This window comes from Palaemon carinicauda, chromosome 35 (genome assembly GCF_036898095.1).
Source record: "Palaemon carinicauda isolate YSFRI2023 chromosome 35, ASM3689809v2, whole genome shotgun sequence".
In the NCBI taxonomy this organism is placed as follows: Eukaryota; Metazoa; Arthropoda; class Malacostraca; order Decapoda; family Palaemonidae; genus Palaemon; species Palaemon carinicauda.
The window spans coordinates 30,150,657-30,173,718 of record NC_090759.1 but is presented as its reverse complement, the minus strand read 5'-3'; the positions used below and the strand labels follow the sequence as shown (position 1 = coordinate 30,173,718).

The following is a 23,062-nucleotide window of genomic DNA, read 5'->3' as shown; positions in this document are numbered from 1 at the left end:
AGACCGAGCTTTGCTTAAGGTGAAGACGCACGAAGTTAGAGCTGTAGCAACTTCCTTGGCCTTTAAGCAAAATAGATCTCTGCAAAGTATAATGGACGCAACCTATTGGAGAAGCAAGTCAGTGTTCGCGTCATTTTACTTGAAAGATGTCCAGTCTCTTTACGAGAACTGCTACACACTGGGACCATTCGTAGCAGCGAGTGCAGTAGTGGGTGAGGGCTCAACCACTACAATTCCCTAATTCCATATCCTTTTAATCTGTCTCTTGAAATGTTTTTAATGTTGTTTTTATGGGTTGTCCGGAAGGCTAAGAAGCCTTTCGCATCCTGGTTGATTTGGCGGGTGGTCAAAGTCATTTCTTGAGAGCGCCCAGATTAGGGGTTTGATGAGGTCCTGTTGTATGGGTTGCAGCCCTTGATACTTCAGCTCCTAGGGGTCTGTCAGCATCCTAAGAGGATCGCGAGGCTCCGTAAGGAAGACGTACTTATAAGGCAGAGTAATCGTCTAAGTCGACTTCCTTACCAGGTACCTATTTATTTTGTTTTTGTTATATTGGTAACTTCTAAAATGAAATAAAAACTCTTAGCTCATAAGATGTAAACATATTTAACTGGTCTCTACCCACCACCCTGGGTGTGAATCAGCTATATATATTCACCGGCTAAGTTAAATATTTAAAAATGATATTTTAATTATAAAATAAATTTTTGAATATACTTACCCGGTGAATATATAAATTAAACGACCCTCCCTTCCTCCCCAATAGAGACGCAGTGGGATGAGAAGAAATTGAGTCTTTGTTTACATTGAGTATGGTATCTGGCCGACAGTTGGCGCTGATGGGCACACCCGCAACCTGTATAGCGATCGCTGGCGAGTTTTTTACAGTTTTTTGTCTGTCGAGCAACAGAGTTGCAGCTATATATATTCACCGGGTAAGTATATTCAAAAATTTATTTTATAATTAAAATATCATTTTTATCAAAAACTACTTTTGAATAGCATGGAGTTGCTCATCCCTTGTTAAGGTCTCTATGCTCATGATTGTAGCTTCCGTTCTCTTGGATAGCTTTGGACAGTCTTGCCCACATCAGAAACTCAGGCTTCTAGAGTGGCATGAGAAACTTGTGAGGGTAGCTTTAGATAAGTGTTATTCTCAAGGCTATTTTTCTCATTGCTTCAGCTGTGGGAATGGATGTGAATGAGTTTCATGATCTCCTTTCAATCCCATTGTACTTATACAGTTGTAGATCCCTCTTATTCTCTTTCATTCTTTACTTTCAGATAGAAATAAAGAAATTCAAGAAGTTTGTTTTACTACTAGGACAAGTTTTTATATATCAGGTCTGTGTCAGTGACTGGTTATTATTTCTGACAAGTGCAATGGCATCTCTAAGAGCCCCATTTCTTCCTGGTCATCAGGTGATGGAAATTTGTCCTCTTCCTAGAGTAAGAGCTCACTAAAGCAGGTATGACCTCATTAATCACATTCAAGAAGAACTTTTCAGTGCCGTGGATATTGAGAGCAGCTGTATGATACACCAGACAACTTTTAATTAATTTTTACCTTGGGTATTATACCGTCAAGTCTTTGAACACATGTTATGACCTATGGTGCCTATTCAACACATTGTGTAATTTTCCACTCCATTGAATGTTCAAGGTTTATGAGGGAGCTTTAAATCTTAGTAGTAGGAAAATGTATTTTATTTTCTTCCCCTCTTTTCTGAACAGCAATGTAATTTGAGTTGATTTTGTCAAGTTATTTAATAATGCATTCTAACTTTGACTTTGAGATACCGCTCCTAACCCTTAACTTTTAACAAAGGGATATGGGTAGAGCATTATCATATTTGGGTCTGTTTGCAATACTACTGCTACCTCTGGATCTGGTTTTCATCTCTTATAATGGGATATCATGGTTGCTCCAGGGTATGGTTTTTTCAGAAGCAAATCCGAGCATAGGGCCCTTTTACCCTTGGCATTAGGAATGCTAAGCAGTACCTTAAGCTACAGGAGGCATACCTCCCTTACATATGTAACTAGAAAGCTGACAGTTCATGGTGGGAGAAACATTATCGGTCATACAGTTTTAGATAGACATTACCTTCATCTAATGAGTTAGCTTTCATAGAAAAGAAAAAGGTTTGTATTTTTGAAGGAACAAATATCAGAATTTCATCATTCATTATTTTTTCCTAGAATATTTACAAACATGGGGTCTTTTAATTATAATCATATCTCCAACCATCCCCATATTTGTTCCTATTTTCCTAAGGGAAAAGGGGGCCTGGTAGTTAAGTGAACAGTTCAAACCCCTCTCCCACATATCTGCTGTTAATTTTTACAAGTTTCAGCATCCAAGCTTGCACCAAATGCTATTTCCATGTAAAAGACTTGAAGTTTGACTTCCTGATAAAATGCAGTTCATATTATAAAACTAATATAGTACTTTACACCCATATGGAATATAGGTACAATATTTTCAATATTAATCTTACCCGATAATCATGTAGCTGTCAACTCTGTTGCCGACAGAAATCTACGGTCGGGATACGCCAGCGATCGCTATACAGGTGGGGGTGAACACCACAGCGCCATCTGTGGTCAGGTACTCCAGTACTTCTTGTCAACACCACCTCAATTTTTCCTCTGTCGTGCCTCCGGCTAGACCTACATGGATACGCTGTTGATTCTGGAATTATTGCTCACGATTTGGTGATGTATTTGCTCTAGAGTTTAGCCTTCGCTATTCAGGAAGCTTTATCATTAGCTTAGCAAGTTTTTGGAATTAATTTGATTTAATTTTTGATTTAATTTTGGTGACGAAGAGAGTATGAACTCTCTTTCACTTTTAATGGCCGACCCTTCCCTTAGACGGAAGTGTTGGTGTCGAAGAGAGTATAGACTCTCTTTCTTAATTTTGCTTAACAAAAGTTATAGATTTATTTTATATCTCTCCGCCTTTTATAGGCCTCTTCGATTAACTTCCTTTTATTATAAACTTATTAAAATTAATTTTTATATTTGTTTATATTCGACCTTTCCTAATAGTAGGCGGTCTTTTCTTGGAACCGAAGTTAATTAACATTGAGCCCGTCATTTCGTTAACATATTATGCTATTTTAATGTTTTTGAAAGAATTTCTTTGATAGTCTCGTACTGTTTTCAAAGTTGAACTAACGTTTTGTTTTGTCTCTGCAGTTGTTGACGTTCAGAACGTTCAACTTGCGCTCTATCGTTACGATAGAGAGAGAGTATTCACGGTGTCACGTTGCAGTAAGAGTAGAACGATTCTATCGTTTTGTTCATTCTTTCTTAGCTTAAATGGTTTTAATTCTAATAAAGGAACTTTTTATTGGGAAATCTTTCAGTTTTTTTCCTTTAACAATAATATGTTTTAACGATATATATAATTGGGCTCATCTCTCAGGTTCTAAGTCAAGAGAGAGAGAGAGAGAGATAGAGACGGAGGGAGAGAGAGGAGGATAAACGTTTCGTTCAAGCGGGTAACGTTGTTATCGTTTTTGCTCTTCTCCCTAGTCTCTTTAGGGGAAGAAGGTAAACGTTTCTAGAGTTTTATTCTTGTTCTCAGGCTTTATGCGGTGAGAGATTTTAAACGTAGTTTATTTAATCTAGTGTTTAGTCTCTTTTCCAGCCACTGAATTATTTATCTTTCATTATGTTTTTCTGTTACATTGTAATACTGTTTTCGCAATTACTAACTTTTAATGAAGGATAGAATTGCGTGTTTCAGGTACAAACCACTTAAAGTTTCGAGTTCAGTGAAATAAGTGCAAACAGAAAATCAAAAGTGATAAAGTGATAAGCGCAAAGTGTTACAGTGTTGCGTTCGAGGGTTCGTCTGTTCGTGCCAGTTGTTCGCCTAGTCTGGGACCTCTTACAAGCTCCCAAGCAGGGGAGAAGTAACGTCGAAGGACTTATGGGTTCATCAGGCCTTGATCGACGAACAGACGTTTCCCTCCGTGGTTTCGGGTGTAACCAACTCACGTAGCCGACGTGATCACCCCACCCACACAAAGACGAGAGAGCCCTTTTATTCCTCGTCTGCGGAAGAGGTTTCTCGCAGAAACCATGGACCAAATCTTGCAGCTTTTAAGTGCAAGTCGGTCCCTTCCGCGCAAGTCCAACTCCTAGGTGGTGCCATTAGCACTGGGTCAGTTCGGACTTGCTGCAGTACGACAACTGCACACCTCCCAGAGAGGCAAGGTGGTATCGCAACAGGCAGTAACTCCGTCTGTTGCCGCACCAGCTGTTTTAGACCCTCAGTCTCAACGGACAGTAGCTAGTTTGTTGTTGTCTTTCTTAAACTCTAGTGGTCTATGCTGCAGACAATGCAGTCTCAGCTTGCAGTGTTGATGCAGGAGTTTCAGGCAGAGAAGGTTAGCACACCTCCTTCTGCGAGCGCTCCTCCACCTCTGCGCAGTCCACCCTGCCAGACGTATGATGTTGAGGCTCCTCCTGCCTCCATGCGTGAGCTGCCGCATTGGGAGTTGCCAGGTACCAGCGCTATGCAGCAACCTCCACTTTCCTTGAGGCAGGAGCCTCATGCTATGCGGCAACCGCCTCAACTCTTGAGGCAAGAGCCTCAACTCTTGAGGCAAGAACCTCAACTCTTGAGGCAAGAACCTCAACTCTTGAGGCAAGAGCCTCAACTCTTGAGGCAAGAACCTCAACTCTTGAGGCAAGAGCCTCAACTCTTGAGGCAAGAACCTCAACTCTTGAGGCAAGAACCTCAACTCTTGAGGCAAGAACCTCAACTCTTGAGGCAAGAGCCTCAACTCTTGAGGCAAGAACCTCAACTCTTGAGGCAAGAGCCTCAACTCTTGAGGCTAGAACCTCAACTCTTGAGGCAAGAACCTCAACTCTTGAGGCAAGAGCCTCAACTCTTGAGGCAAGAACCTCAACTCTTGAGGCAAGAACCTCAACTCTTGAGGCAAGAGCCTCAACTCTTGAGGCAAGAGCCTCTCTCTGCGCAGCCACCTCCTCAACCCTTGAGGCAGACGCAACTCTTGAGGCAGGAACCTCATGCTATGAGGCAGCCGCCTCAACGCATGCAGCAACCGCATTCTTCACAGCATGAGCCTTTCTCTGCGCAGCTACCTCCTCAACCCTTGAGGCAGACGCAACTCTTGAGGCAGGAACCTCACAGGAGCCTCATGCTATGCGGCATCCTCCTCAAACCATGAGGCAGGAGCCTCATGCTATGCGGCATCCTCCTCAACCCATGAGGCAGGAGCCTCATGCTATGCGGCAACCTCCTCTACCCATGAGGCAGCCTCATGCTATGCGGCATCCTCCTCAACCCATGAGGCAGGAGCCTCATGCTATGCGGCATCCTCCTCAACCCATGAGGCAGGAGTCTCATGCTATGAGGAGCCTCATGCTATGCGGCATCCTCCTCAAACCATGAGGCAGGAGCCTCATGCTATGCGGCAACCGCCTCAACCCATGAGGCAGGAGCCTCATACTATGCGGCATCCTCCTCAACGCATGCGGCATGAGCCTCATCCCTTGCAGCATGAGCCTCATCCCATGCAGCATGAGCCTCATACCATGCAGCATGAGCCTCATCCCATGCAGCATGAGCCTCATCCCATGCAGCATAAGCCGCACGCCATGCAACATGCTCTGCTTACCTTACAGCATGCTCTACATACAGCATGCTCTGCATACAGCATGCTCTGCATACCTTACCGCATGCTCCTCAGTCACACATCTTTGGTTGTTGCCAACTCACTAGACTGTCAAGCAGTTTCATAACGTTGCCTTCTAGTCTGCTGCTTTTGCACCAGTGAAACCCTCACTGAGAGAACTTAGCTTTTCTCGGATATGGTTCCTGTAGATGAGAAAGTGCTATTCTCCCTCCTTCTGATATTCCCTTGAGGACTCTGTCATTTGGAGAGGAGCCTTTAGCTGCTTAGCCTCCTATGGACTTTTATTTAAGCATAACATGCTTCCAGGGAGGGTAATGGTTCCACTTCAGTCGCTAACCCCGTCTGTTACCACACCTGCTCCCATAGACCTTGAGCTTTGTTGCAAGACATGCAGTCCAAGCTTAGTCCTTGTTAGAGGATTTTTTGTTTACGGAGTCAGTGTGTCACTGGGAAGACGTTCAACAACCAGCAGAAGTGACTTGTTGTGACGCAGTGCGGCAACCTCAGCAACCCGATTAGGAGTTGTCTGTACGACCCAGACAGTCTAGACAGCTTCGGGTTGTCGCTGTACTTCCTCGCTTCCCCATGGTTGACAGTTCACAGACTGTGCAGCAGTACCATGATCTTGTGTCCGGCTCCGTCAGACGACTAGCTTTTAAGAGCTCCCACAAGTCGTCGCTGTCTGGAGATTCTCAGATGGACTATGGATCTGACCAAGGAACTGGGCCTCCTGGTCAATTTTGAGGAATCCCAGCTCGTCCCATCCCAGACCATTGTCTACCTGGGTATGGATCTTCAGAGTCGAGCTTTTCGGGCTTTTCCGTCGGCCCCAAGGATCTACTAAGCCCTAGATTGCATCCAGAGCATGCTGAGAAGGAACCGATGCTCAGTCAGGTAGTGGATGAGTCTAACAGGGACACTTTCATCGCTGGCCCTGTTCATCGAGTTAGGGAGACGCCACCTCCGCCCCCTTCAGTATCATCTAGCGGCTCACTGGATAAAGGACATGACGCTAGAGACGATCTCAGTTCCTGTTTCCGAAGAGAGGAGGTCTACTCTCACGTGGTGAAAGAACAGCTTTCTTCTCAAGGAAGTCTACCTTTGGCTGTTCAGAAACCCGACCGCCGTCTCTTCTCTGACGCATCAGACACGGGCTGGGGTGCGACTTTGGACGGACAGGAATGCTCGGGAACATGGAATCAGGAGTTAAGGACACTTCACATCTATTGCAAGGAGCTGTTGGCGGTTCATCTGGCCTTGATAAACTTCAAGTCCCTCCAGCTTAACAAGGTGGTGGAGGTGGACTCTGACAACACCACAGCCTTGGCTTACATCTCCAAGCAGGGAGGGACTCATTCGTGGAAGTTGTTCTAGATCGCAAGGGACCTCCTCATCTGGTTAAAAGATCGAAAGCTCACGCTGGTAACGAGGTTCATTCAGGGCGATATGAATGTCATGGCAGATCGCCTTAGCCGGAAGGGTCAGGTCATCCCCACAGAGTGGACCCTTCACAAGAATGTTTGCAGCAGACTTTGGGCCCTGTGGGGTCAGCCAACCATAGATCTGTTCGCTACCTCGATAACCTAGAGACTCCCGTTGTATTGTTCTCCGATTCCAGACCCAGCAGCAGTTCACGTGGATGCTTTTCTGCTGGATTGGTCCCATCTCGACCTGTATGCATTCCCGCCGTTCAAGATTGTCAACAGGGTACTTCAGAAGTTCGCCTCTCGCAAAGGGACACGGCTGACGTTGGTTGGCTCCGCTCTGGCCCGCGAGAGAATGGTTCATAGAGGTACTGCAATGGCTGGTCGACATTCCCAGGACTCTTCCTCTAGGAGTGGACCTTCTACGTCTACCTCACGTAAAGAAGGTACATCCAAACCTCCACGCTCTTCGTCTGACTGCCTTCAGACTTTCGAAAGACTCTCAAGAGCTAGGGGATTTTCGAAGGAGGCAGCCAGAGCGATTGCCAGAGCAAGGAGGACATCCACTCTCAGAGTCTATCAGTCTAAAGGGGAAGTCTTTCGAAGCTGGTACAAGGCCAATGCAGTTTCCTCATCCAGTACCACTGTAACCCAGATTGCTGACTTCCTGTTACATCTAAGGAACGTAAGATCCCTTTCAGCTCCTACGATTAAGGGTTACAGAAGTATGTTGGCAGCGGTTTTCCGCCACAGAGGCTTGGATCTTTCCACCAACAAAGATCTACAGGACCTCCTTAGGTCTTTTGAGACCTCAAAGGAACGTCGGTTGTCCACTCCAGGCTGGAATCTAGACGTGGTCCTAAGGTTCCTTATGTCATCAAGATTTGAACCTCTCCAATCAGCCTCTTTTAAGGACCTCACATTAAAAACTCTTTTCCTCGTGTGCTTGACAACAGCTAAAAGAGTAAGTGAGATCCACGCCTTCAGCAGGAACATAGTTTTCACATCTGAAACGGCTACATGTTCCTTGCAGCTCGGTTTTTTGCTAAAACGAGCTTCCTTCACGTCCTTGGCCTAAGTCGTTCGAGATCCCAAGCCTATCCAACTTGGTGGGGGACGAACTGGAGAGAGTACTTTGCCCAGTTAGAGCTCTTAGGTACTATCTAAAAAGGTCATAACCTTTACGAGGACAATCAGAAGCCTTATGGTGTGCTATCAAGAAGCCTTCTCTTCCAAGGTCTAAGAACTCAGTTTCTTACCTATTCAGGCTCCTGATTAGGGAAGCACATTCTCATCTGAAGGAAGAAGACCTTGCTTTGCTGAAGGTAAGGACACATGAAGTGAGAGCTGTGGCTACTTCAGTGGCCCTCAAACAGAACCGTTCTCTGCAGAGTGTTATGGATGCAACCTATTGGAGAAGCAAGTCAGTGTTTGCATCATTCTATCTCAAAGATGTCCAGTCTCTTTACGAGAACTGCTACACCCTGGGACCATTCGTAGCAACGAATGCAGTAGTAGGCGGGGGCTCAGCCACTACATTCCCATAATCCCATAACCTTTTTAACCTTTCTCTTGAATACTTTTTATGGGTTGTACGGTCGGCTAAGAAGCCTTCCACATCCTTGTTGATTTGGCGGGTGGTCAATTCTTTCTTGAGAAGCGCCGAGGTTAAAGATTGTGATGAGGTCCTTTAGTATGGGTTGCAGCCCTTTATACTTCAGCACCTAAGAGTCGTTCAGCATCCTAAGAGGACCGCTACGCTCAGTAAGGAAGACGTACTTAATAAAGGCAGAGTAATGGTTCAAGTCGTATTCCTTACCAGGTACTTATTTATTTTATGTTATTTTTGAATAACTAATAAAATAAAATACGGGATACTTAGCTTCTTTGTTAACATGTATGCTGGTCTCCACCCACCACCCTGGGTGTGAATCAGCTACATGATTATCGGGTAAGATTAATATTGAAAAATGTTATTTTCATTAGTAAAATAAATTTTTGAATATACTTACCCGATAATCATGATTTAATTGACCCACCCTTCCTCCCCATAGAGAACCAGTGGACCGAGGAAAAAATTGAGGTGGTGTTGACAAGAAGTACTGGAGTACCTGACCACAGATGGCGCTGTGGTGTTCACCCCCACCTGTATAGCGATCGCTGGCGTATCCCGACCGTAGATTTCTGTCGGCAACAGAGTTGACAGCTACATGATTATCGGGTAAGTATATTCAAAAATTTATTTTACTAATGAAAATAACATTTTAAAACTTGAAAACTTTTGAATTGTTATTACTTCCTTCAAAGTGTGCCTAGATATGTCCAGAATCTCAATTTTGTCATATTAAGGAAGTGAGAACTTCAAAAGTTCTTTTCTTCACTTTCATTGAGTTTTTTGACAATGTACTTTTGTCATTCTAGATATGAAAGAAACTGTGTATTGCTAGAGTTTAAGAGAGAATTATTTCAAATGCATATAAAAGAGAGTAATTTGTCTTCGGAAAGAAAAATATTTTTATTGGCAAACAAAAAGGAAGATCTATTAACAGATTTATTGGATGGAGCATTGTAATAGTAATTTTCTGTTGAAAGAACTTTCTTCTAAACACTTTACAGTTATATACACCAAGTATTTGACATATTTAAATTGCAAACTTATTGATTTTTCATAAAAAAGAATTACCATATAGTATGTAACTCCTTAGTGCATCTTAAGCTTTTATAAAAAAAATACATAAACATCACTTTGTAAGCCCCTGTCTGAATAAATTTGGTTATGTATATTAAGATTATATTTTTCTTAGAATTAAATTTATCTTGTGAGATTAGGTTGAAAGGATGATGGGTCTCTTCTTGCAGAGTTCAAAGGAGAAATGGCTGCTGTGTCTTGTCGCTATTGCCGCAAACTATTTCTCAATAAGGAGCAGTTTCTAGCACATTGTTGCAAAGGCCAGCGCACTGATAAAGGTCGTAAATTTGTGTGCACCAAATGTGGCAGAAGCTTTGCTCAGAAGATAGGCCTCCAATACCATAATGTGTATATTCATAAAGGAGAACGGAAAGCAGCATGTCCTCATTGCAGCTATTGGGCAGCAGACAAGGCCAAGCTATCTGTGCATCTGCGAACACATTCAAATTTACGTCCGTATGTGTGTGAATTTTGCAATGCTTCTTTTAAATTTCGATCCACTTACAGGAATCATGTTGCAAGGCACACAAATTCAGGAAAACATGTGTGTACTCAGTGTAATAAGACATTTTTGATATTGTCAGATCTAGAACAACATTCTGAGATCCATAGTTTAAAAAGGCCTTATGTTTGTAGTCAGTGTGGTATGGCATTTAAGCAGAAAAATCGATTACGTATTCATCTCAGGGCTGTTCATTATCAAGATAAACGTTTTTCATGTACTATATGTGGGTCTACTCATATCAACAATTGGAACTTACAGGTTCATATGAAAACCCATAGTTATGTAAATATTGGTTACCCAAATGTTTGTATTCATTGTGGCAGTACATTTCGAGGGAAGGCTGGACTAGCAGCCCATATGCGAATGCGACATCCAATGATGTTAGTTGGAGTATCACTTGGAAGTGAAGAAGCAATTGAGCATATTTTAGATCCATCGCCTCCTGTAGATCCATTAATGGTTGAAGTCTTCTCTTGTAGTTTGTGTGGACTGCTTTTTGAATCTCTTGATTTGTTAACAGATCATACAACTACTGAGCATGAAGTGTTTATATATTCTAGTGGTCCATAATTCACATTGAATTAAATTTCTATTCAAGTACGTCATGTTTATTTTATTTGGCTTTACAGAGCTGTGCATGTAACCTCAACAAATATTCATATAATACAATAATAAAAGGAATGTCAAATCCTGTTGGTAAATGTAAAGTACAAGGTTTTTATTCTTACATTTCTGTGATCGATTTTTTTTTATTCAGTCACTGCAAGTGTTATACTGGATTTTACTTAGTTTAACAAATCTGTTCTTATGAAAAATATTGTTACTGTAGTGGGATCAGTGTTCTGTAATTGTTTGCATTACACAGTGTTAAAGTATTTTTATTTAAGGACTATAGCTCATGACCTCTGGTTTGGAATTTTGAAAATTCAGATTATTACATTTTTGGCTTGGATAACCATATTTGATGTTTCAATTTTGTTTTTTCAAATGAAAAAAAAATGTATTTTTATTGCATAAAAGTCCTTTGTATATATTACTGCAAGTGTGCCCTGTCCAGCACGCAACCATTTTCTGACCTATGTATCTACTTACATTTTCTTCAAAACATCCATGGAAAGCTATTTATTTTGGTACCTCATATACAGTTATTCCATCATTTTCTTTCATTTCCTGGGGAATAGATAATTGGTTTTCTTATATTTGATAAGGTATGTACTGTACTGTATTCGTATATGCTCTTCCAATTTCTTTGTCTGCTTTTTTATATATTAATGAGATGTGGCTAGCAATTTATAATCTCACGACAGAAATATTTTATTGTAGGTAGTAGGTTGGCCAGGGCACCAGCCACCCGTTGTGATACTAATGCTAGAGAGTTATTGGATCTTTTGGCTGGCCATACGGTACTACATTGGATCCCTCTCTGGTTACGGTTCATTTTTTCTTTGCCTACACATACACCGAATAGTCTGGCCTATTCCTTTCCTCTGTCCTCATACATCTGACAACACTGAGATTACCAAACTATTCTTATTCACTTAATTACTGCAATGTAATTGTTCAGTGGCTACTTTCCTCTTGATAAGGATAGAAGAGACTCGTTTAACTATGGTAAGCAGCTCTTCTAAGAGAAGACACTCCAAAATCAAACCATTGTTCTCTAGTCTTGGGTAGTGCTATAGCCTCTGTACCATGGTCTTCCAGTGTCTTGGGTTACAGTTCTCTTGCTTGACGGTACACTCGGACATGCTATTCTATCTTCTTTCTCTTCAGCTTGTTTTTTCGAAGTGTTTGTAGTTTATATATGGAAGATCTAATTTAATGTTGTTGCTGTTCTTAAATTATTTTATTTTGATTGTTCTTTACTTATTTTGTAGTATATTTACTTCCTTTCCTCACTGGGCTATTTTCCCCTGTTGGAGCTCCTGGGCTTATAGCATCCTGCTTTTCCAATTAGGGTTATAACATAGCTTGTAATAATGATAGTAATAGCCATGTCTTGCTTCCTCGTGTGCATTTGGTGCATGTAGCGTATATTATATCGGTGTGTGGGGAGCAATATTTTTGGGTTTAAAGGTAGAAGCTCAACACTGTATAGTAAATAACCCAAAAATATGATGGTTAGGTCCTTACGATCCCAGGTGGTGAGGAAAATTACTGGTAAAAGCTCACACATTCATACTAAAGTCCATTCACTCAATCTCTATAAAAAAAACTTTGAAGGCCATTTTCTCAAAGCTAGAATTTTTTGGAGAAAATTTCCATCTACTTGTTTTAATATGAGACAGTTTTTTCATTCAAACAGGAAAATTGAGACCTTTATTGCCTATAATCTGCACTATCACGTTTAGAAAGAACAAATAACTTCCATATGAAAAATAGTCACACTAGAAGGTACATGTAGTTTCTATATATTGATAAAATAATCATCATCGTCATCATCATCATCTCCTCCTTCGTCTATTGATGCAAAGGGCCTCTGTTAGATTTTGCCAGTTGTCTCTATCTTGAGCTTTTAATTCATTTCTATACTTCTCCATTCATGATCTCCTACTTTGCGCTTCATAGTCCTCAACCATGTAGGCCTGGGTCCTCCAACTCTTCAAGTCCCTTGTGGAGCCCAGATGAACGTTTGGTGAACTAATCTCTCTTGGGGAGTGCGAAGAGCATGCTCAAACCATCTCCATCTACCCTTCATCATGATCTCATCCACATGTGGTATTGAGTAATATCCCTTATAGTTTTATTTCTAATCTTGTCCTGCCATTTAACTTCCAATATCCTTCTGAGGGGTTTGTTCTCAAATCTACTAGATCTATTGGAGATTGTTTTATTATCATACCTAGCTCATGTCCTTAGAGTAACACCGATCTCACTAAACTGATATATAGTCTGATTTTATATGTAATTTCAGGCATTTTGATTTCCAAATTTTACTTAACCTAGCCATTGTCTGATTTGCTTTTTTCAGTCTTTCACTAAACTCTAATTCTAAAGACTTTGTATTGGAGATCATAGTTCCTAAGTACTTAAAGGATTCTATCTCATTAATCGCTTCTCCTTCCAATGATATTTCATCTTCCATTGCATACTCCGTTCTCATCATCTCTGTCTTTCTTCTATTTATCTTGAGCCCAACCTCGTGTGATATTTCATGCATTCTGGTAAGCAAGCATTGCAAATCCTGTGGTGTTCTGCTAACAAGGACAGCATTATCAGCATACTCTAGGTCTGCTAAATTCCTATCACTAATCCAGTTCAATCCTTCCCTCCCATCTCTGACTGTTCTACACATTACAAAATCTATGAGGAGGATAAACAACGTAGTTGCCAATACATTCCCTTGGAGTACTCCGCTGGTCACTGGAAATTCATTTGATAAGACTCCATTAACATTAACTTTGCAATTGCTATGCTCATGAACAGACTTAATCAAATTTACATATTTAAGAGGAATTCCATAATAACGCAGGACTACAAAATTGGCCGATGCACATTATCAAAGGCTTTTTCATAGTCTACAAATACCATCAAACGGGGATTTCTATATTCTATGCATTGCTGTACAATGTCTTGAAATGAAAATTTGGTCAGTGCAACCTCTACCTTTTTTAAATCTTGCTTGTTCATCTTTCAGCTTTTCATCAATCTTTTCTCTTGAGTCTCTTATGAATAAAATAATACTTATAAAAAATTAAAATACAGTACTATGAAAATTTCCTTTTCAAATTTTTGTTGGTCAAGAAATAAAAATGTCGATAGAGTTTGAAGTAACCCCAAAATACCTGTAGCATTGTTTTGATGATGCTGATTCACACTCATTAAGCACTAGAGTAGTCTCTATTTTTTGTTCATATTTCATGTCTCCACTAAAAAAGGCAAAGTTCACAATTATTTGCACATTTTCTGGTATGCTGTTCTGTAATTCCATTTTGGTTAGTATAGTTAACACTTTATACATTTGTTCCTATGTTCATACAAACACTTGTCCTTTAATTATGGGGGAGATAGATTACCTCAGCACAAGTTGAAATCGGTCGTTGAAAATGGATAATGAGCAGTCCAACTGGAGAGGGTGAGGGCCAAAGAGCCCCACCTCCATCCAGTCAGCTAATAATACACTTTTGCTTCGACCACTGTGACATATGGACATACTGTATTAAATTTACGGCACTTGCCAAAACTATTGTTTTTTTTTCTTAAGTGTTGGGTCGTTGAATAATGGAATGGAAACAAGATCTTTGTGTTGCAGTGAATGGGCGGACGCATCAGCTGTTGCTGGCGAAGCCGACTGTGGTTCCACATTTTTTGTGATTCGAGGGACATGTCTGTTCACATGTGTGTTCTTGCCCCCGAGTTTCAATTATGGCCTTACGGGTTGTGCCAGGCATTGCCCTGAATGGCTAAGCACGCTATGCGTTTGCAGGAGTAGGACTAGGCAACGGCCAAGAAGACACTGGCAAAGGTTGCTGTCATTCTCCACAGTATGGGGAGGTCTGCTACTGCCCCCCTGCACTTATGCCACGGTGGTTATGAGAGAGAAAATCGACATCGGAATCCTTTTCAGGTTTTGTTTGTGCGTTGGGAACTGTTGAGTATATTCCGCTCTCCTTCGGAGGCTGAAGGGCCTACTGCTGTGACCGTGCAGGCTGTGAACAACAAGTTTGACCTGAGGAAGGTTTAGACTTCCGTAGGACTTTCAGGTAGGCCCTCCATGAACATGGAGGGTGGTAGCCAAGGTTACCTCTCTCCCAGTATCCCCTGTGACTTGTTTCTCTTGTGGCCCCAGTGGCAAAGGGAGTGATGGTTTCCCTCTGTGTCAGGGAATCCAGTGGTTGGTAAGTGTTTCCCTTGTCCCTGCTGTGACCCCAATCCATGACCCAGTGCCAGTGTTTGCCTCCTTGATTTGTCAACCCAACCTTTGTGTCAGGGTTCCGGGTCCAGTTCCAGGGTGTCACTTATTTCCCACCCTTCTCCCAACACTCAATGATTTCAAAAGAATAGTTGTAGTTGTAGAGGTGGAAGGTTTTATCTTCCTCTTATGAAGAGGAGAGTCAGACACCAGGTAACAGCTTGGAAATAAGGGATATAGGGTAGAGAGAAAAAAAAAAAACTTTGATTTCAAATTTTTAAGGTTGAGAAGCTGGTGTTTGTGCTTTGAGAATACTAGCACTGTGACTCACAGGCTTGTACGGTGTAAGATGAGTTTCATTATTAAAATTTTGTTTTTAATCAGTGTAATGTAGTAAGAAAGTTACATATTGTGGTATAAATGGCAATAAGTCTTTCATGTAAAGTATATAACTTTATTTTGATGCTACCTCTATGTCACTGCTTATATCAATGAAGAGCGAGCTTTTGATGTTTAACAAAGTAAGAAACTAAATGTCATCTCCTCTGGGAATAGGCAGTGTAGGAGCCTCAACCCAATGAGGGTAGCCCCTAATTGAAGCTCCTATAGCACCACTGCCACCTCTTTGGCCTCTCAATTTCAGCCTTGCCAGAGCGATATAACTTCAATGAAAAGCCCCAGGATTTTTCCTTATGAGTGGTAAAAGTGTACCCTGCAGTATTTTTTTATTTTGAATTTCCTTTGGTTTGGGGTTATTCTGGAAGTTTTTTTCCTGCTTAGTTGCCTTGCCACTGCACAGGTCCTATGGCAGTCTGGAATGTAAACAATTATATTTTATGTTGGAGCTTTTCTTCTCATTGTTTGATATTGGGATGGTATTTTTTAACCATTTTACTTTCTACTTAGTGTTTATTAATTAAGATACTGTATTGTCATTAATATTCTGATAGTGGCAGTTTGAAAATGCTGTACATACCTGAAAGGGGTTAGAAGGGTTTCCTCATCCAGTCCTATTAGTTACATATTTTTGGAGGAAAGAAAATAGTCCTCTAGTGAGTGTTTTTTTTCTAATCCTTTTATCTTTATAATACTATGATTATTTTATTGAGGAGTTTGGTTTTGATGTTATATATACATTTACCTACATACTGTATATGCATTTTGTTCCTACACAAATATAAACCCTCGTTCTTGACTTAGAAGAGATATCAGCGAAGCTGGAGTCCAGAGTGACGTCTGGTCGATGTGTTTGTATCACCCTGTCTGTCCTTGTACTGTAGTCCCAGAGTAATTTAGTGTGATCACTTTCTATCACAGCTTGAGGTTGATATACCATTTATTGCTGCATTGTATTTGATATTTTCTATATAGACTCCAGTGGAGAGTTTTAGCCACTGTATTGTTGTTTTAATATTGATTTTGAGCAAGTACTGAACCTTCACTGGCGATGTGGTTGACGTTTCTTCTTTTGCCATACATTTCCTACACTTAGACGAGATGTTAGCTCCATCTATTGCTCATTGAATATATCTTGTGCTGCCATTATCATTTCTTCAGTTTCCTTCTTAAGGTCTTTTCTCTGTAGCCATTGCCATGATTCCCTAATGATAAATTCTTCAGTTTGTCTCAGAAAGTGTCCATGCACTAGTTTTCTTTTCTATTCTTCTAGTCTTTTTTTTTTTTCCCTGTTCTCTCCTCATACACTTCTGGGTCTTCATTCTCCTTTATCGAGTTTTCTTCCCATGCACTCTAAGGTACTGCCCCAATGCTCTACTTTCAATATAGACACAATGTTAAATACTGAAGAGTCCTTTTCCTCCTCCACTGCTTGGTATATAGAGCCTGTCAATATTTGCTCTTGGCTGCACTGCTTGGTACGTAATCATTACCTTTCTAATTTTCCTATCCGTGTTGCATAGCTCTGACTTCTTCCACTCCACTATTCCAGCACTGTGCCTGATTACTGGCACTGCCCAGGGGTTTATAGACCATCATATTTCCAGAGTTAAGCTTTGCCTTCATTATAGCTTGCTTCATCTATATCCTTGATAACATGTCCATCTGGCACCTTTATCCCTTCTGTTCTTGTTACTTTTCCTTTCTCTATATTAACTAGAGCACATCTTTTATTCCAAATTGCATCTTTGATGTCTCCTGATACAATTCTTACCTTCTGGATTAGCATGTATATTTCCTAAGCATCTTTCTCAGACAGCTTTTTTTGTCATTCATGAACATTATATGACGGGCCGAGAGAAGGTTGTGACTCAAAGACAGAATGAAAGCAACTGAGTGAGTTTATTATAGAACACTCTCCTTTATATACAAAAGCTCAAGGCAACAGGAAATTTCATGTTCAAAATCAACACCGTTACCTCTGAGAAAAACAGACATGTTTTTTCAGGTTCTTTTTAGTGCGAGGGGAGAGCGAAGATACAAGCAATATATACACAAAATGAACTATGTACGATCGTGTGACACACGGTTGGTACAATCAGGTTTATTCTGCTACCTCCTTTGCTCAGTTGGTGCCTAACTTTGGTCTTTTCCAGCACTCTTTTCATGGGAATTACAGCTACTGTGAAGAGTAGTGGGGATAGTGAATCCCCTTGTTGATGTCTGCCAACTATTTTCCAGAACATTTAAGTATAGTTTATCTTTAAGTATTCTATCATCCATCAGTATGGTATCATGTTGAAGATTTTCTTGTAGTCTATCCATGACATACTCAGGTTGCTTTTCCTTTTTTTGCTATTCATTACCATTTTGTCTGTTGGTAGCGGGTCTTGTGTGCCTCTGCATTTCCTTCTGCATTCTGTTTCTAGCTGGGTATGGTGTTATTTCCTCCTAAGTAGATATACAGTTTTTCACTGATGATGCATGTTAGTAGCTTCCATATTATTGTTGGGCAGGTAATTGGTCTGTAATTGCTTGTTATATTACCTTTAAATTTTTTCTTTTTGAAATACACAAGTCTTTCCTGTGGTCATCTATTCAGGTGCTTGGTAATGTTGGATACAATGCTGGGCTTGTTTTGTCATTCTTGTATGAACGGCTCTGAAGTTTTGAGCCAGGAACCATGAACTTCATCAGGGGCCTGGGGCTTTCCAGTTTGGAGTTTTCTTCAGCTGGTTTTTTATAGCCTTGGTCATGATATCAGAGAACCTTTGCTTAACTCTTCCATTTTCATTACTTTTTATATCTTTTAGCCATTTGCTCATTTATTGTGGCCCATTGGATTATTTCATATGCCTTCTCAGAATCTTTTGGATCATTCCACTTAACCATTTAGTTGGCTATATAGGCACTAATGATTTTTTTCGAAGAGTTTGTCCTGCTGATATCCTTTATTTCTGTTTACATATCTCTGGGTGTTCTGTGCCTTTACCTTTATTCTTTGTCTGATATCTTCTCTTATATTGTTCAGGCCCATCTCCTGCACTTTGTATTTCTCATTCATTTCCTTCCATATCTTGCCACTGTTTATTCAAGTCAGCTCTCATTTCTGTTATTTGGTTTTCCAATCTCCTTTTCCAAGGAGGTTGTCTTTGACTCTGCTCATTGGGTTGTGATGTTGGTATCTTTATCGCCATTAATGGCACAACTAGTCTTCCTCCTGCATGTGCGAGGTTATTGGTTTATTTTTTGTGATAATACCAGTGTAGATTAGTCTCAATATTTAGTTGACTTCCTGTTTTTTCCTTTAGTTTCTTCTGGTTGTAGGCTTTTAGGGCTGGTATATTTAATCTTCCTCTTTCATCTTTCATCCAATGTCGTATTTTGCTCAGATGTTCTGCCATGTCATCAGTCAATTCTATTTCAGTGTCTTGCTGGCCATTGTACTGTGGGTTGTTGATGTTGTCTCCATCTGCAGTTACCACTTCTTTTAGCAGCCTGAGTGGGTCATGTGGTTCTTCTTGGGTGTTGTCATACCTCTTCCTATTTCTTCTCTTCAAGTTTTAGATACCCAGTTTTTCTTCTTCATTTTTTTTGTATTTGATTGGCAAGTCTCTTTTCTGTCTGTGGGGAATTGTTGCCAGATTTTATGCATTCTATTTTAGACCATTCTGAATGTAGCATATCCATACCTCTTTATTTTCTTCCCTTGTTCATTTTCTTCTTTGTTATACTGCCATTGAAGTCCCCTGTGAGGCTACTTCTTGATTTCTATTAAGGTCAGTTTCTCAATGATGACTGCCAAGTATCTGACCTTCCTCTGCCTTCCTGGAGTTGTATACCTGACTACTTGATGAAGCCCTTCTATTTCTAGAAGTTCCATTACGTTAGTGGTGTTAATTCCTTGATTTGTATCCATCATTATTTAGTTTGCCATTTTACTCATATCTAGGCCCTACCAATTGAGTATAAGTACTCTATATCAGATGAATGGACTAAGGTAATCATGGTAAAGAACTTTACCCAAGGGAACACCGGTGTGGTGAGGATTCAAACCTATGTCCCTGAGGATCCCAGAATTCACACGACAAGTACTCTAACCATAATTATTATTATATCTATTCTTTACAAAACTTGTGGTTCATTTTAAGAATCAAGTGAGTTTCCCAAGGTTTTATGCTCTTTATTGAATGGTAAAAATTGGAAAAGAAATATCTGTTAGACTTATAAGACTCAAAGGAATTAATGTTTTATTTGTTAATGCAACAGTTTCATCCCAGTTACACATGGGTGCTGAATGACCTCCTAGATCCAAATGCTAGCTTTATAACCCAATTCATGAATTCAAATCAGTGAAAAGGGGAAGACAGAAACCTTTCCTGTTCAGTACTCACTAAAACTGGAAGGCCCTCATATACTGCTTACAGTGTCTCTTAGAAGGACCATTGCAAGTGATACCCAACCATAGGAAGTGCGTGGATTAAACATAAGACTTAACCAAGGACACAACCAAGAGTGTACTCGTAGTCTCATGATAAGTTACAATATACAGTATATATATATATTTTTTTTTCTTTTTTCATTTTGAGATCTAGATTCATACATTTCCTTCATGAGATGGGACTTAGATTTTGCATTGACATCAAGCTAGGTGTCATAACCAAATTGTTTACCCCACCATTTCTGTATAACAGTCCTCTTGTTTACTATGAAGTATGTGCTAACTCCACAATTTATATTTTTAAAAGTTCTTTGTACTCTATGTAATCTGATATGCTATAAATACAGATTTTAAAGACTATTTCTTAGATGACAGCACATTTCTTCCTCAGACCCTGTCCATACAGTTGAATACTGTACACAGGCAGCTTTACTTCATTTACATCAGTACCGAAGAAAAATATAGCCATAATAATCTGTAGCATCATGATTACCCTTTCTGTATATGTGATTTATAGAGTTATTGTCAGGTATAATTATTTCTTTATGATTTTACTACCTACAGGAGGAAGTGGTGAATCTACCCCAGGAGAGGTGAGGCTTGAACCATCAAGAAGTATCTTTCTTAATGCTGAGATTCCAAATAAAGACCATATAGAAATCTCTCAGGAAACATCCAAGTCTTTAGTTGAGCAGCCAGAATCTCTCACGGGTTCAAAACAATGCTTTCAATGTGATGAATGTGGTAAGGAATTCACACAGCGACAAGCTCTAAGATATCACAAAATTTGGCGTCATAATGGAGAGCGGTTGGGACCTTGTCCATATTGCAGTTACAAGGCTCCTGATGCCACTAAACTCAAAGATCACGTTAAAAAGGTCCATCACGGATTTAGTCCTTACAAATGTAAATTTTGCTCAAAACAGTTTAAATCCCACTCTAACCATAAGGAGCATGAAGCAAAACATCAAGGGACTGGAAGCTTTAAGTGTAAGTTTTGTAGGAAAACGTTTGCAATTCCGTCATCATTGGAACGTCATGAGCGTTATCATTTTAGCAGTCGTCCATATGTGTGTAACTATTGTGAAAAAAGCTTTAAAGCAAAGCCCCATCTGAAAAGACACATTCATTGTATACACTTGAAAGAGAAAAATCTACTTTGCAAGTTATGTGGTAAGGCTCATGCTAATAACTGGAATTTGAAAATGCACATGAAGACTCATGAACTCAGCCAGAAGACCATTGTTAGATCATGTAATATTTGCAATTGTAAATTCAAAAATAATACTGGACTTGCTGCTCACATGCGTAAACAGCATTGTGTGACATCAATATATTGTGAAGAGCCAAAACTAGATACCAAAATTCTCGATACTACAGCAGCAAGAGATGAGAGTGGTAAGCCCATTGCTCCTGCAGTAGCTGTTTCAACATGTGTGAGTTATGACATATCAGATTATAGTGAGGGAGATTGCCAAGCCATAACCTCTCATAATAGTTCAGTGGAAGAAGAGGAAGGAGTGCCAGCTCATTCTACAAGTGAGATATCTGAACACAGAACAATTGTCATTCAAGATGGCTCAGTTTGCAGTGACATTCCTGACATTAAAGGGGAAAGTACTCTGGTATATGCAGACTTTCTTGGAGATTCATCTGTTCACACTTTTGAGCTTTATACGTGTGATATTTGCTCTAGTGAGTTTCAGTGTAAGGATGAATTCATAAAGCATGATCACATTCCTCAATAAGAAACTCTTCAATTTAAGTTTTCTATTGATATACAGAGAAGTTTCTAGTACTAAAAATGAGCTAGTCGTGTTTCTTTTATTCTTATGATATTTTTAGTTAATCTAATTGATGCCGAGATGTACATATAGAGTTTTATTTATTGTGAATTTCTGTATATAGATATAAATTGAATTTTGTAAACAGTATTACCTCATGAATATTTTGTATGTTTATAATTCATTGGGGTTTTATACCTCAATTCAAGACATTTCATTTTGAATACCATTCAAAAGTTTCTATTCTGTAATGCCCACATCATATCAGGGTTAATTTATAGTTCCATAAATGTTTAAAATATTGCAGCAAATATTTTTGAAGATTTATTAATTTCAATTAAATATCTCTATGCTCAATATATGTTTCATCCTAGTGAGTTATTCAATAAATGCAGAGTATAAGTATTTGAATGATACAGCAATTAAATTTATTTATGATTGTGTTGAATTGCCTAACCTTAAGAAAGTATTCCAGTATTGATAGTGAGGTCAAAAGAAAAGCCAGTAAAGACAGTAAAGCAGATGAGGCTGACAAAGCTATGAATTCAGGAAATGGCTATGGTGTAAGAATTGCTCATAGAATTATTATTGAAATCTTGACTGGGGCAAAGAAGCATATACCCATCAAAAAGAGAGATGGCTCTGTTATAGCAGCAGAAGATGAAGAAAGACAACGTTGGATGGAACACTTTAGTGAGGTTATGAATAGGAGATATGAAGAGAATAATTTGATTGATATACCTGGAGCTGATGAAGACCTTGATGTGCCCATGAATGAATTCAGTGTGTTTGAAGTCGAAGCTATCCTAAAAAACCCAAAGAGATGGAAAGGCCCGGGATGTGCTGGAATAACTGCCGAGATGATACTGGCGGAAAATGAAGTGATTCCCAGACAACTTACAAGATTATTTTGTAGAATGTGGCATGAAGAGAACCTGATGAATGGAAGTTAGGAGTGTTGGTGAAAATAGCAAAAAAAGGAGACCTGACTGATTGCATAACACTTACGTCAGTTATTATGAAAATATATACTGTAGTATGCTTTTTCTAAAGAGGTGAGAGAGAAAGATTGTTGAAAAGCTAAGGGATGAACAAGCAGGATTTAGAAAAGGTAGAAGTTGCACTGACCAAATTTTCATTTTGAGACATGTACTACAATGCATAGAATATAGAAATTCCCTATAAATGGCATTTGTGGACTATGAAAAAGCCTTTGATAGTGTGCACCAGCCAATTTTGTGGGGAGTCCTGCGTTATTATGGAATTCCTCATAAATATGTTAATTTAATTGTC

The 23,062-nt window shown here is 39.9% G+C and overlaps 1 protein-coding gene across 2 annotated transcripts in view; it reads left to right on the top strand.

The window, feature by feature from the left end:
- The window catches only part of LOC137627679 (zinc finger protein 160-like), a 147,650-nt gene extending 125,455 nt beyond the window's left edge, over positions 1-22,195 (top strand). The window contains exon 14 of one of the 2 annotated variants that reach the window (XM_068358875.1): positions 20,550-22,195. In XM_068358875.1, the coding sequence (XP_068214976.1) occupies positions 20,550-21,733 (1,184 nt within the window). In that variant the 3' untranslated portion in view covers positions 21,734-22,195. Of the gene's footprint in view, positions 1-9,961; positions 10,897-20,549 lie in introns of those variants that run through there. The other variant, XM_068358877.1, reaches the window with a different exon arrangement.
- The last annotated feature ends 867 nt before the right edge of the window (positions 22,196-23,062 follow it).